Below are 13535 nucleotides of genomic sequence, written 5' to 3'. Positions count from 1 at the left end.
TTTTATTCACATTAACATTGATCAGTGAACATAAACAGAAGCTCAACCAAACCTGCATGACGAACAAGAACAAACCTCTTGCTGAAGCTCAAACGTGCTGCGTAACACGAGAATGAACCTCAATGGTTCTTGCTGAAGCACAAACGTTCTGCGTAACATGAGAATGAACCTCATTGGTTCTTGCTGAAGCACAAATGTGCTGCGTAACACGAGTATGAACCTCATTGGTTCTTCCTGAAGCACAAATGTGCTGCGTAACATTAGAATGAACCTCATTGGTTCTTCCTGAAGCACAAACGTGGTGTGTAACACGAGAACGAACCTCAATGGTTCTTGCTAAAACTCAAATGTGCTGCGCAATAGACGAGAATGAATATCAATTTGGGTTCTTGCTAAAGCTCAAACGTGCTGCATAACACACGAGAATGAACCTCATTGGTTAATTGACTAAACCGCTCAATTCATATCGATTATTTTTACGATTTATGAACTTTTTGAATCATCAAAGTGGTAGTTGTGTAGCTGTCTGGGACAGAATTCTCAGATTTCTTCAAAATGATCTTCATTTGTGTTCTGAAGATGAACGAAAGTCGTCATGAGGGTGAGTCATTCTAATTAATGACATTATTAAAATTTTTGAGTGAACTATCCCTTTAAATAAATCCACTGAATCACTTTTGTAACCGGTTCTTTGAAAATGGCTGTTCAAAAGAACCGATTCGCCTACATGAGTCAGAGTTCTTACCAGCTTAACAGTGGCGGGCGGGGCAAATGTAACTTCAGTGCCGACGTCACAGGAAGTAAAACAGTAAAGGCGGCGCTAAATAAATATTGCTGTTTTTGCTGTTTTAATATCATTGTAAACAGTCGTCGCTACAGTGAGTGGCATTATTTTGGCTGTATGTCATGTCACATGTGGACTGAATTTCGCTTATGTCATCACGCATAAGCAGCAAAAGCAGAGCGTCAGCGGAAGTCTGACGATTGTAGAGGGAGGACAATTCTTCTGTGTCTGTCTGATCGAGAGAAGTCCTGTATCACAGATTCATTAATTAGAATAAATATTGAACTTTGTTCCTGTTATCTGACTGGATACTGCATCTAATCCCCGTACAAAGCTCCACAGCGCCCACTCTCTACCTGAACAGTGTTTGTTTACCCGTGAACTTGATGAATCTGCTCAAACGTGCCACCTTCATTTTCTCTGAACAGCCACTAATTCTGGCAATTGGTAAGATCGGAGTTTATCGTTGGTTGGTTTCCCAAACTATGAGTAGGTTGAGGAGGACGGAATGCATGGACGTGAATGCTCACTTCTCGGCGTGATAACTGTAACCATTGCGATTGTAGCAGTGTTGCTGTATGATAAAGGTAAATGCAAAAGGAAAGTGCCACATAGTAGTGGAGTCCAAATGCTTCCGATCTAGTTTTGATTTAATGCATTTTCATTATAAATTAAAGCAGCAACGTTTTGAGTGACCACGAGTTTATGTAAAGCCTGGTGATTTATGTATGATTTGAGTATGTTCCGAAGGAGTTTACATGTCACAAATGTTTTTTTCATTAATGTTTTATTCATTTAAGATTCTTCAGCTTGTTGTCCGGTTTAAACTGAATCGCATATCCTCACCCTGTAAGTTTTGAACCACATTTTATTTGATTCGTTTTTTATTTATTTTATTTCTTATTAAGCTTAACTCACTTTTCAAACACTGAACACGATAAGCTGAACATGCAGAGTTAAAGTGTTTTCTTAAAAGTATTCTTGGAAACATTCTCAAAGCTATTTTACGGTTTTCGCCACTGAGCCGTGGCGTGGAGCGCACGACTGCGATGACGTGGTACACACGTTGTGGTGACGTTCTTACTGTTGTTGGCGCGGTAAACACTGGCGAAGTTCTAAGCAGCTTTGCATGAACCAGCTCAGTTAATCTCGGCGAGGCCTTTATCGCTATGCGCTCGGAAACTGCATGAGACGTCGTCAAAACAAGGCCTAGATATCGCCGCCGCCTGTTCGATGCGAAACCGAGTTGCATCCGTGCTCGGTTGCTTCGACCATCATGCTAGTGAATGCAACGCGCGGTTTCCTGTGGTCGGACATGGAGACCAGAGCGCTGTTGAATATCTGGGGTGAGCACGACGTGCAGACGGCGCTGGACGGAAACTTTAGGAATAGCCACGTTTACCGAGACGTCGCGAACCGTTTGTGCGAACTGGGCTTCGATAGGACACCAGACCAATGCAGAATACGGGTTAAGAGCTTAAAGAGGCAGTATTTCCAAGCGAAGGAGGGATCCAGGAAAAATGGGCAGTACCACAAGATGTGCAAGTTCTACGACGAGATGGAGAGGATATTGAGCAATAGACCGTTAGTAGAGAGGCAGGATATTGATAGTGTTGCCGTTGGGGGAGATGAAACGATGGATGAAGATGCTGAGAGTACTGAACTCTTGCAGGAGGCTCACATGGATGGCAGTGGTGAATGCTCTTTTATGGAGCACACAGTCAAAACTGAGTATCCATCCTGCCCCATTCCGGTGACAGTAGGAGGCATGAGTATGTCAACTTATTCTGATCAGTCAGAAAGCAAATGATCTGCCATCTTTTGCCCAATCGGCCTGGTTTCCTTTATGTATGTGCATGTTAATATCTGTATCTTCTTCTTTTTGAAGGTTCATTTCCAACCAAACAGAGCAGCCTAACAAAGACCAACCCACCCGCATCCTCGTCGAGCAGGCCACGGAGAAGCAAGAAGCGATTCGCGAACATGTCGCTGGAGAAGCTGATGGAGAAGTTCTTGGAGCAGAGCATGGAAGCAGAAGACAACTTCTACCGGCTTGAGGAGCAGCGTCTTCAGGCTGAGGATAAGCGCAGGGAGGAGGAACATTCCAGAGAGTTGCAGATGCTGCAGATGTTGGGCCAGATTTTCGCTGGCATCAGCACATCCTCTCCTGCCACTCCGCAGCCCTCTTGTATACCCCAGACTAACCCCACCGTACCACTCATGCGTCCCTCTTTTGGGAATCGTAACCATCCGTCTGCCTTGAACGAGTTTGCCAGCCACAGCCAACCAGCTGGCCCAGGTCTGCTCATGGAAGAGGGTGACGCTAAATGTTCGTCTAGAGTTGCCATATACTTTCAATTGCCGATTATGAAATCAAAAACCGTCAATTTATCCAATGCTTTACTGTTAAAATCAATGAAAAGGATAGTTTATCCAAAGATGGAAAGTCTGTTGTTGTTTTTTAGTTTGTTCGCATTGTGTTCAAGCGTCTTTTCCCCTTTTTTAATATTAAAAGCATAATAATTAGAAACGTTTCATTTTTCAAAAAGAGACACAAAAAAACAACAACAACAATAAGAATTCGGCTTGGTTTTTCTTTTTGAACACAATGGACATGGACATATTTTCCATACATTGATGATGCTACATTGTGACTGAAAAGGCTTAAAAAAATATAAAAGTGGTCCATACAGTTATATTCCAAGTCTTCTAAAGCAGTATTATAGCTTTATGTGGAACATACCAATATTTTAATCATTGCTCACTAATAGTCCTTAAATAGTACTTGAAGCGACACAAGATTTAAAAATTGTGGTAGGTTTGATGTCATTGATGCTAAAACGGCACTGGTTCTTGAGTGTATAATAAGCGAACCTGTGGGTTGAGTATGTAAAATACAGAATTATAAGCTACAGCAGAAGAGAATATTTTCAGTGAATAAAATCCTACATTTCGAGCTCAAGTGGCTTCAGAAGACTCTGATAAAGTGTTCAAGCTGTATGGACTGGTTTTATCATTCTTAATATATTTTTTTGTGTTTCATTGAAAAACAACTTGGTTTAAAATGAGATGAGCAAATGATGAAAAATTCTGTAATTAAGTTTCATTTTGGGCAAAAAAGTTGTTTTAAACAGTAATTTTAACAAACCAGCTAAAATGGCTGTATCTCTGTCAACTATTATAGTCCCAATGCATGGAACTGAACATTGCTGCTCTGGTTTGTGATTTAAAACTAATGATTGATTGTTACTGTGTTCCTCCCTCAGTCATAGAGCGCTCTTTCTCTCTGGGCACGGCAGGAATGGACAGTGTCATTCCTCTTGTAAGAAAGACAATTCCTCCACTGACATCCAAAAAACACAAGGGTCAGGATGGACGCATTGGAATCATCGGAGGATGTCAAGAGTAAGTGACGCACAGATCTTCAATGGCTTATAATGAATTCATGGCTAACTAAATAATCACATATTTGGGGGAGATATATAAAAAATGATAGCTATTGTACAATTTCATCCCATCGTACATTTCCTCTTTTCCCAATGTTGGTATGTTTAGACTGTCTAATTTCTAGAGCTTGCACCTAACTCACTTTTTCACTTTCAACCACATACCATCAAGTCATTTTCTGCAGCAAATAGTATTATAAGGTGCTGTGTGCTGTGATGTGAGTGTTATAGTACTTAGCAGGCGGTTTTCTTCTGTTTTAACTCTCTGTATGTATTATTTGCTTGGTGAAACTTACATATTTAAATTTTTCTTGTTAGGTACACAGGAGCACCTTTCTTTGCAGCTATTTCAGCTTTGAAAGTAGTAAGTATTCTGTTCAAAATCCACTGCATTATGTCTTTCTCATCTGCATTTTGTCTTTTTATTCTTTTGGGCAGGGGTGTCCAATCCTGCTCCTGGAGGGCCACTGTCTTGCAGAGTTTACCTCCAAGCCCAATTAAACACTCCTGAAGCAGCTAGGCAAGGTCTTACTAGGCATACTAGAGACTTCAGGCAGGTGTGTTGAGGCAAGTTGGAGCTAAACTCTGCAGGACCGAGTTTGGACACCTCTGGTTTAGGGAGATACGCAGTAAATTGTCTTCAAAATCCTTAAGTGATAGCATTTCCAGATCCACTCATATTAATCAAATAAATCACCAGTTCTTAACTTTCTACTCTTCCTGCCTGTTTTCCAGGGAGCCGATCTGTCTCATGTGTTCTGCACCAAAGAAGCAGCTCCAGTCATCAAGTCCTACAGTCCTGAACTCATCGTCCATCCAGTGCTGTGAGCAGGAACTTTGATTACCATTGGCTTTTATTCAATATCTCTATTTCGTGTATCATGCCAGCTTAAACATTTTTTTATTTATTGTCATATCGATAGAAAATTGAGTGTGATGGTTCTTATGTGGTGCTGTTTTGCTCCTGGCTGTGTGTTCCTGCAGAGACAGTCCCAATGCTGTGGAGGAGATTGAGAAATGGCTGCCCAGGCTTCACAGTCTGGTCGTGGGACCAGGTCTGGGGAGGGAGGATATGCTTCTGAAGAATGCAAAGGCAAGAGAAATTATGCTTTATGAACATGTCTTCTGTGGTAATGTAGTCAATACTATAAACATTTCATTTTAAAAGGTGAATTTCTTTGTGAATCTATTATATAGTATCGACCACAAATTTAGACATAGTTAAAGGGTTAGTTCACCCAAAAATGAAAATTTACTCACATTCAAGCAAACACAGAGTTATATTAAAAAAATATCCTGTATCTTCCAAGCTTTATAATGGGAGAGAATGGTACCATTTTATTTGAAGCCCCAAAAAAGTGTATCCATCCAAAAGTAGTCTATAGTGCTCCAGGGGTTATTAAAGACCTTCTGAAGCGAAGCAATGCGTTTTTATGAGAAGAACATCCGTATTTATAACTTTATAATGGCTGTAGGCGAATCTAGTTCCGGCAGAAGAGTGACCTCTGACCCGACACATGATATGTTGATGAACGCGGAAGCGCAGAGGATAAACACAACACCGGTCACAAATTAGAAGTCTAAAACGAGAAATTTTTAAGAAAAAAATTGTCGTGGGTCTCAAAAGCTAAAGGAGTGATATCTAAGAATTTGTACCAATATTTACCAAAAAAGTAAATATTTCTCCCAACTGGATATTTGTCGTGTCATCCTTTTAACATTTAAGAGTATTTACCATTAATGGCATCAGCGACAGCGTGAGGAAGCCGGGAAATAAAAATCAGCGAGTCACGCATTGAATCAATGCCATTGGTCTCTATTAAATGAAGCATCAGCTTCAGCGTTACCCATGCGAAGCATTGCTGGTCAGCTGAGCCTTGAAAAGTGGAGCTCAAAGTTAAAAAACAATTAACTGGTTTCATTGCTATCTTTTAATGAATCAGCATTTTTGAACATGTTCGTTGAATGAACGGTTTAATTACTCACTCAAAAACAGTCAGTTGCCGTAACAATGCCTTTCAATGCGCAGAGACGCTGTTTAGTTTCGGTTACATTGGTTACTGAAAATGTACTCGTTTTTGTGCATGCTGACCACATCGTTACACTTATTTATATAGCAACAAATAAATATTAATAAATCAAAATAAATAAATGGTGATAATACCGCATATCACGCTATTGAGCCACTCAAAATTACCGCAAGGAAAAATCCTTCACCGCGACAGCCCTAATTTTACAAATTTCATCAACATGAATGGCACATAGAATGCCTTAGGACTGAGAAAACATACAGGGGGTGCAGGGTTTACCTCTTAAGAAAAGTATGGGTCATTTTTATATTTTGTTCAAAGTAATAAACTGCTAAAAACAAACAACGTACATAATAATAATAATAATAATACACTCTCATCATGAACACAAAACAAAGTTAACTAGTAATTTTTTTTTTTGCTTTCCCTTGCCATCCCTAAATAATTTTCCAAATTATAACATTGTTTATGAAATGCTCTTAATATGCTGATTAATAATGATACATGTATGGAGAAAACAAAAAAAGAGTCTAAGGCACAATGCGGTAACCTGTCACACAAACCTAGTTTAGTTAAATGGTCTGAGTCATCTGTGTGTCAGAAAAATAATTGTAGACCTATTGGCAGCATTCTCGTTTTTTGCAGTATTTTATCAAAAGTATCTATTTTTCTGCTCACCTTGTTTCTGCTACTGTAGTTATTAAAATAACCGCGTCATCTGTAGCTCTTAAGCCTAAAGTATACTTCGGCCGTCCGTGTTCCGCAACGGTCCGCGCACAAGTGCGAGTTACTTGAGTGCTTGAACACAAAGTCCACTAGACAGTGCGCACAAGCTGAACGCGTCTTTCCGCGCTCATGCCCAAAGGAGTGGAAAAGGGTATAGACCAATAAGGTATAGACCTTATTCATAGCAGCGCTGAAAGCCAGGCTGTGAGAGACAAACTTACTGTGTTTTCAATGGCATCTGCTGTAAAAAGCTGTATAAAGCTCCTAGGACACTTATAACTTCCACAGTTCAGATATTTTGTCTACTGAATTGTCTGAAATGAAAGATGCACTGTTTTGTCAGTAGAACAATTCAAAAACACATTAAATAACAGTACGAACCCACTGAAGAGGTGTGTGTCTTTCCCTCACAGCCTCACCATTAAAGATCAAAGATAGATGGCGCAAAAGATCATTACCATGAGCGGCCCTGAGCACCTATGATGTAAACCGCTACGTTGTTTTGACTTGCTGCTCACTTTAAAATGGTAAAATGGCGCAATTATGATGGAACCAACCCGGGGTCCAGAACCTAATTCTGATGAATCACTGACAGTAGCAATAAATGGAAAAACAACATTACAGCAATAGGCAATAATATAATTGTGGAATAGTAAATTCAATATTAATTTGAATTACTTAAATGCACAATAGACCTATTTAGGAGCCTGATCAGTGAAAAACAAATCAGTGCAGTGGGGTAATTGTGGGACATCGTATTCACAATGATTTATTTATCGGTCACACACACACACACACACACACACACACACACACACACACACACACACACACACACACACACAGTGACATGTTATCGTGATAATGTAGCGATGTAGAATTGTTGCCCAAATGCCCGTACTGTAACACGCAAACCAAACATTTCCCTTTTGTCCAGTCACAGAACTATTTTAATTGTATTAATTAATGGAACTTGCGTTAATAACACATGTTATTAAATATAAAAATAATAGGCTGAACAATTAATATACAATAGGCTATGTAGACCACAGCAGTTCTAATTATGTGCCCAGAAACATATTTCTGCTTAAAATGGCGAGCGCAGTTAACAGTGCGCAACAATATTTTATTAAAGTATAAAAACATCTTTATGAATTAATGCCATACCAAAGATGAGGCGATTTGACCAATCAGATAAAAGGGTCGTTTCGGTGCCGCCTACATGTGCAAATTAAATATTGAACATATTTATAAACCAAAAAAAAAAAAAGATATCAAGTCAAAATCTTGCTTTCTGTTTGTTTAACAAAACGGAAAAAAGACAAGCCATTTTTCCATTTATCACGTATTCCTCCACGGAACACCAGCATTTCATTTTTCAGATTTAATGGATTAACTGAATGATCGATGATGCACTGACCAGTTGTCTGCACACTTTTAACAGCTTGTGTAAATTAAGATTTTGAAAAGTGTATTTCTAGAGAGCTTGCTCATAATAGCTACATAATAGCTTATGTATTTTCACATTTGTGTTTATGTTGGTTTAATTTATGTATGGCTCATGTTTCTTTTTAGGAGATAATTGAGAGGTCAAAACTCAGAGGAATACCAATCATCATTGATGCTGTGAGTACTGTTTTCACTGACACTGGCAGTCGTGGCCTAATGGTTAGAGAGTCGGACTTGTACGCGGGTACGACTCTCAATACCAGCAGGAAATGACTGAGGTGTCCTTGAGCAAGGCACCACACCCCCAGTCGCTCCCCGTGTGCCGCAGTGAATGGCACGGGTTAATCATGGTTTGCAGTGTGTGTGTTCACTACTCACTGCTCTAATGTGTGTGCACTAACTTGCATGGGTTACCATAATTGGCCTTCACGTCACTTCACTGATCAATACGCTTTCATACTTGGCATGTTGACAAAAGCCAATAGATTCAGTGTCCCGAATACATTGGGAGAACTGGGTCAGAGATAATAGCTCTGTTATGGCTTTTAAACATTACAGGATTGATGCATATTGCATGATCTAAATCTAAATTGTGAATAAAATAGTCAATTGTGTAAACTAAAGTGTGTTGTTTTTTTTTACAGGATGGCCTTTGGTTAGTGGCAAAAGAACCCTCAGTCATTCAAGGATATCAGAGAGGAATCCTCACACCCAACTTTATGGAGTTTACTCGTCTGTATGAGGCCATGGTGAGAGTTTTGGATGTGCTAAAACATTCTATGTAGATGCACAAGTTATATTTCTATGTAATATCTAAAGCTCTGTTTGAATCTGGAATCTCATATGGTTGGGACTTCAAGTTATTTAAATGTAGTTGCATTAACAGTTAAAATACTAAAAGAAACCAAAAATAAAAATATACGGAAGGTCTTTGAATATTGTCTTGGATAAAGGGTGAATCCAAAAAGGTTAAGAACCTGTCCTAGAACACAGAAATAGAAAATCATAAAGGCCCAGATAAACTTAAAAGCGAAATCGAAAAAACTGCAATGATGTCATTTCAAACAAAATCAGGCCAAAATTAAATATGTTATAGTTTGTTTCTGGAGTTTGAAACCGTTTGCCAAAGCGAATCTTCCGGAAAATTTCTCTCTTGCTGGTAAACGCCTTCGAACCAGCATTGGTCTGCGGTGACTATGTAATGGCAGGTGTGGCTCTGCCGACTTTGATGTAGAAATGGTCTCTGGTCCATTTATCCTGTTACGTCAGTCGAGGTCAGACGTCCGTGAGTTCCCACGGGTCCTTGAAATCCTTGAAAGTTTGTGAATCTGAAATGAAAAAAAAATAAAAATGAAAAAAATCAAGGCCCTGGAAAGTTTTTGAAAATAAGCATTCATAGATACAGGTCCTTGAAAGCGCTTGAATTTATTTTGTGTAAGAAGTTTTCTGGGGAAAAAATTCCATATTATTCCCTCCGGTCCGCTAATGTGTTATTTTGCCAACACTTCGTGGCCTATGCATATTAGCTCGCTTGATTTACATTAGTTGCTCGCATTTATGCATTACGTAAAGTGTTTCCCGCGTGAGGTACTTTGTTTTGTATGTTGCCATGACGTTCACGCGTGCACAAAACTACTACAATGGTACCTCAACGTTTCACAGACACACCGTGAAACATTGCAAAAATAGGCTGAAACGATGTAACCTTGCTCTCACTTAAAATGTTTCTCCACATTAAGTCCTTGAATTTGAGGGTATTAGACCTGGAAAGTCCTTGAAAGGTCCTTGAATTGGAAGTTAACTAAGGTGTGGGAACCCTGTAAAAACATGAACACACCGGAGAGCCACTTAATAATTATAATAATAAATGTTTATTTGTGTAGCACTTTTCATACATGAAATGCATTTCAAAGTGCTTCACAAGTATACAAACTAATATTGACAACACAAATATTGTATTAGAACATGAAGTTGCAATTCCAATTAAAAGCAACACTAAGTGTTTTTATGCTTAATACTGTAAAGCTGCTTGTTTTTAAAGCAATCTATTGTATAAAAGTGCTATATAAATAAATGACTGGAGAGCCTGGATTGCAGAACATCCGCGTTGCTATGATCAGATTTCTTAACTGTTTACTCTCTGCTATCATTTTTGTTGTTTAATTTTAGGGATGTCAATTTACACAAATTCCCATGATTGATCGTCGTTTAAAATAACGATTGATTAATCGTTAGCCATAATACTACAATATGTGTCTGCTGCAGAGGCATGACGGTGTGCAGATGAGGCTCAAAACGTCATGTTCCTCACCAAATGAATGAAAAGGGTTTTTAGTCTAAATAAAGGGCTAGTAGATGTGATTGATCATTTAATTATAATTGATCATTTAAAAAAACAAATATAACGACTGGTACAACGTGTCACCAACGCCGCCTCAGAATGTGTAACTCCTGTTGTGGATGCGCTCCTCCTGGAACAACACGGCAACTAAACCCAAAGAATTTACAACGTTTCATTACAATATTGTACAGTAATGTTATGCATTATGACAGTTCCAATCATAGTTATCATTAGTGGTTTATTGCTGTTTGAGCTGCATGCGCTGAAGATGTTCGCCGGCGACGCTTTATACAGCGGTAATTCTTAACCAAAGATGAATCATATACATATAGGCCTACACAAAATAAACACCATATTACAACTTACATTTGCTCAAAACAAAATGATCTGAATGCACACACAAACTTATAGTCATAAAGGTGTAACTCTAGCCTTTAAACATGAACTGACCCCATTCATAACCTCCGGCGTGCTCGCTTCATTTTTCCTCCTCTGCTTTGTGTCTCGTGGTTGAGCAGCACACGCGCGTGACCACCTGCGTTTTATCAATTAAATTATCGACAAATGAATCCATCATCGATTAATCGTTAGCATCCCTATTTAAGTTATTGTTGAAAGCAAAGTGTGCAGCACATATTTTCATATTCATCTAAACTCAGTGTGGGCGGCATCGGGTTGTTCGCTAACAGTATTACCACGGGTCATGTATTTCAATCTTCTTTTACCCTTAAGTAAAAAAAGAACTTCACCCAGAGTATATTGGGGCTTTTACAGACACCCAGTGCATACAGTTGCAGTGTACATGCTAAATTATTAAACTTTGATTTCAGCATCATGAACCTCTGGACAGCACCGACCACAAGAGAAGTGCTCAGCAACTGTCCATCGCCATGGGCAATCTGACCATGGTTTTAAAGGGGGAAGAGGACATTATTACTGATGGAAAGAACAGTAAGTGGCTTTCTTGAAATATTTAGACTTTATAAGGTTCCAATGCCCCACTTTCTTTCTCTAATGTTTTGTTTCTACATACTTTCAGTACTGACCTGTAGTCAAGAGGGCAGTGGGCGGCGCTGCGGAGGACAGGGAGATCTGCTCTCTGGTTCCTTAGGAGTTTTTGCTCATTGGGCGTTCAACTCACCTCCAGATGCCACTAAAGGGTAGAGTGCTCCATCTTCAGTAGTTATTTGATGCGTCATTGAATATCACTCTGAGTTTAAAGAGGACCAATTATGCTTTGTTACATTTTCAACTTTCTTAAGTGTGTAATGCTGCTGTTTGAGCATGAAAAAGGTCTGCAAAGGTACAAAGTCAATCCAAAGGGAGTTATTCTCTAATATCAGTAAACACTGTTTCTGAACTCTCTGAAACGCCTCTTTTGTAGTCTTGAGTTTTCGACCGTAAACGTAAACGTCACAATATTCTTCTCTTAAATTAATTCCCACCCAAAAAAGGGGCGAGTCTTGGTTGAGTTGCGTTAGTAGTGTTGAAACTCACAGTTATGGTAAAGGGCATGATACTTACAAAACACACTGGATGCGGTTGACCAATCACAACACATTGGCCCAGTTGACCAATCAGAACACACTGCACTTTCTTGAAGGAGGGGCTTCATAGAGACAGGAACTAAACAGTGTTACTGACACACTGGGAAGAGAGGTGCTGCAATGATGTCAAATATGTGGGGGAAAAAAATAACATTCAAGCATTTAACATATTCTAGTAGACCTCAAAAACAAAATGGAGAGTTTGTAAAAGAGAATATGGCCACTTTAATTGTAAATGTTTCTTTTTTTTTCCTTTTTTCAGCATGAATCCCTCGCTGGTAGCTGCATTCGGTGCTACGTCTCTGACAAGGCAATGTAATCGCCAGGCCTTCCACAAACACAGCAGATCAACCACCACCTCTGACATGATCCAGGAGATAAGCAGTGCTTTCAAGAAGTTGTTTGAAAGCTAAACTGTGTGTGTATCCACTCTCTTTTTATGGTCATTATAAAGACTAAAGGTCTGCATCTTAACGCTACTTGTTAAATAAACATGAAGTACATTGTTGAGCATTTATGTTCTTTTTTTCTTTTCCCTTTTATTTTAAAGTGCCTCTTGTAGTTCTGCAATATAGTATCAACTACTTCTCCACTTTCATATCTGTGTGGTGGCCCTCTATAAACGTCCAAACACTGTTTTTTGTTTTAGTTTTTTTTTATGTATGTCTATAGATGTGTGTGTTATGTCTGCGAGTGTTTAGATTTGTATATGATAACCCACCAAGAGATAGTTTTAACACTGTCCCTCTATGAATGAATTGCTGTCTTACTACCAGCTGCAATTTATTTATTGGTCTGCTTGAGAAATGCTCACTTTCAAGTATTCAAAAAAATACCTTTATAGTGGATGTTCTCCTTACAATAAGCTGTTTAACACCTTGTTTTATGTCAATAACTCACAATCCTCATTTAATGTGTGGGTCATATTACAAATAATTGAAAGTGGCTGTCACTTTTAGATATAGTTTGTTATTCTACATATTAAACTAACATGAAAGTTTTACTTATAACTGTTTATCTTTTGTATTATTCCCTCTGTGTGGATAATGAATGTGTCTGGACATGATTTTGGTTGGTATGATCGAGATAGTTGAAACAAAAATCAAATGGGGAAAAACTGTACAAAAAGTGTTCAGTTTAATAGCATTCCTGTTTGCACTCTGATAGTTTCTGTATGGTTTACAATATCTTGAGAACCATAGAGTATAGGGC

The 13535-nt window shown here is 38.9% G+C and overlaps 1 protein-coding gene across 4 annotated transcripts; it reads left to right on the top strand.

Annotated features, from left to right (window-relative positions):
• Positions 1-800: 800 nt before the first annotated feature.
• Positions 801-13333, top strand: naxd (NAD(P)HX dehydratase). 4 transcript variants are annotated; one of them, XM_082175812.1, is made up of 11 exons: positions 801-1371; positions 2673-3113; positions 4051-4189; positions 4549-4594; positions 4966-5054; positions 5215-5323; positions 8562-8612; positions 9080-9184; positions 11607-11727; positions 11816-11936; positions 12586-13333. In XM_082175812.1, exons 1-11 carry the CDS (start codon positions 1293-1295, stop codon positions 12734-12736), a joined length of 1452 nt encoding a protein of 483 aa, XP_082031938.1. In that variant the 5' UTR covers positions 801-1292; the 3' UTR covers positions 12737-13333. The 4 variants fall into 4 exon arrangements, with proteins under 4 accessions (XP_082031938.1, XP_082031939.1, XP_082031937.1 ...); XM_082175813.1 differs by having other exon boundaries at positions 802-1231; XM_082175811.1 differs by lacking the exon at positions 801-1371 and adding an exon at positions 1380-2556 and having other exon boundaries at positions 2673-3083.
• The last annotated feature ends 202 nt before the right edge of the window (positions 13334-13535 follow it).

This window comes from Leuciscus leuciscus (genome assembly GCF_965113295.1).
Source record: "Leuciscus leuciscus genome assembly, chromosome: 7".
Taxonomy (NCBI): Eukaryota; Metazoa; Chordata; class Actinopteri; order Cypriniformes; family Leuciscidae; genus Leuciscus; species Leuciscus leuciscus.
This window is presented reverse-complemented; position numbering and strand designations above follow the sequence as displayed.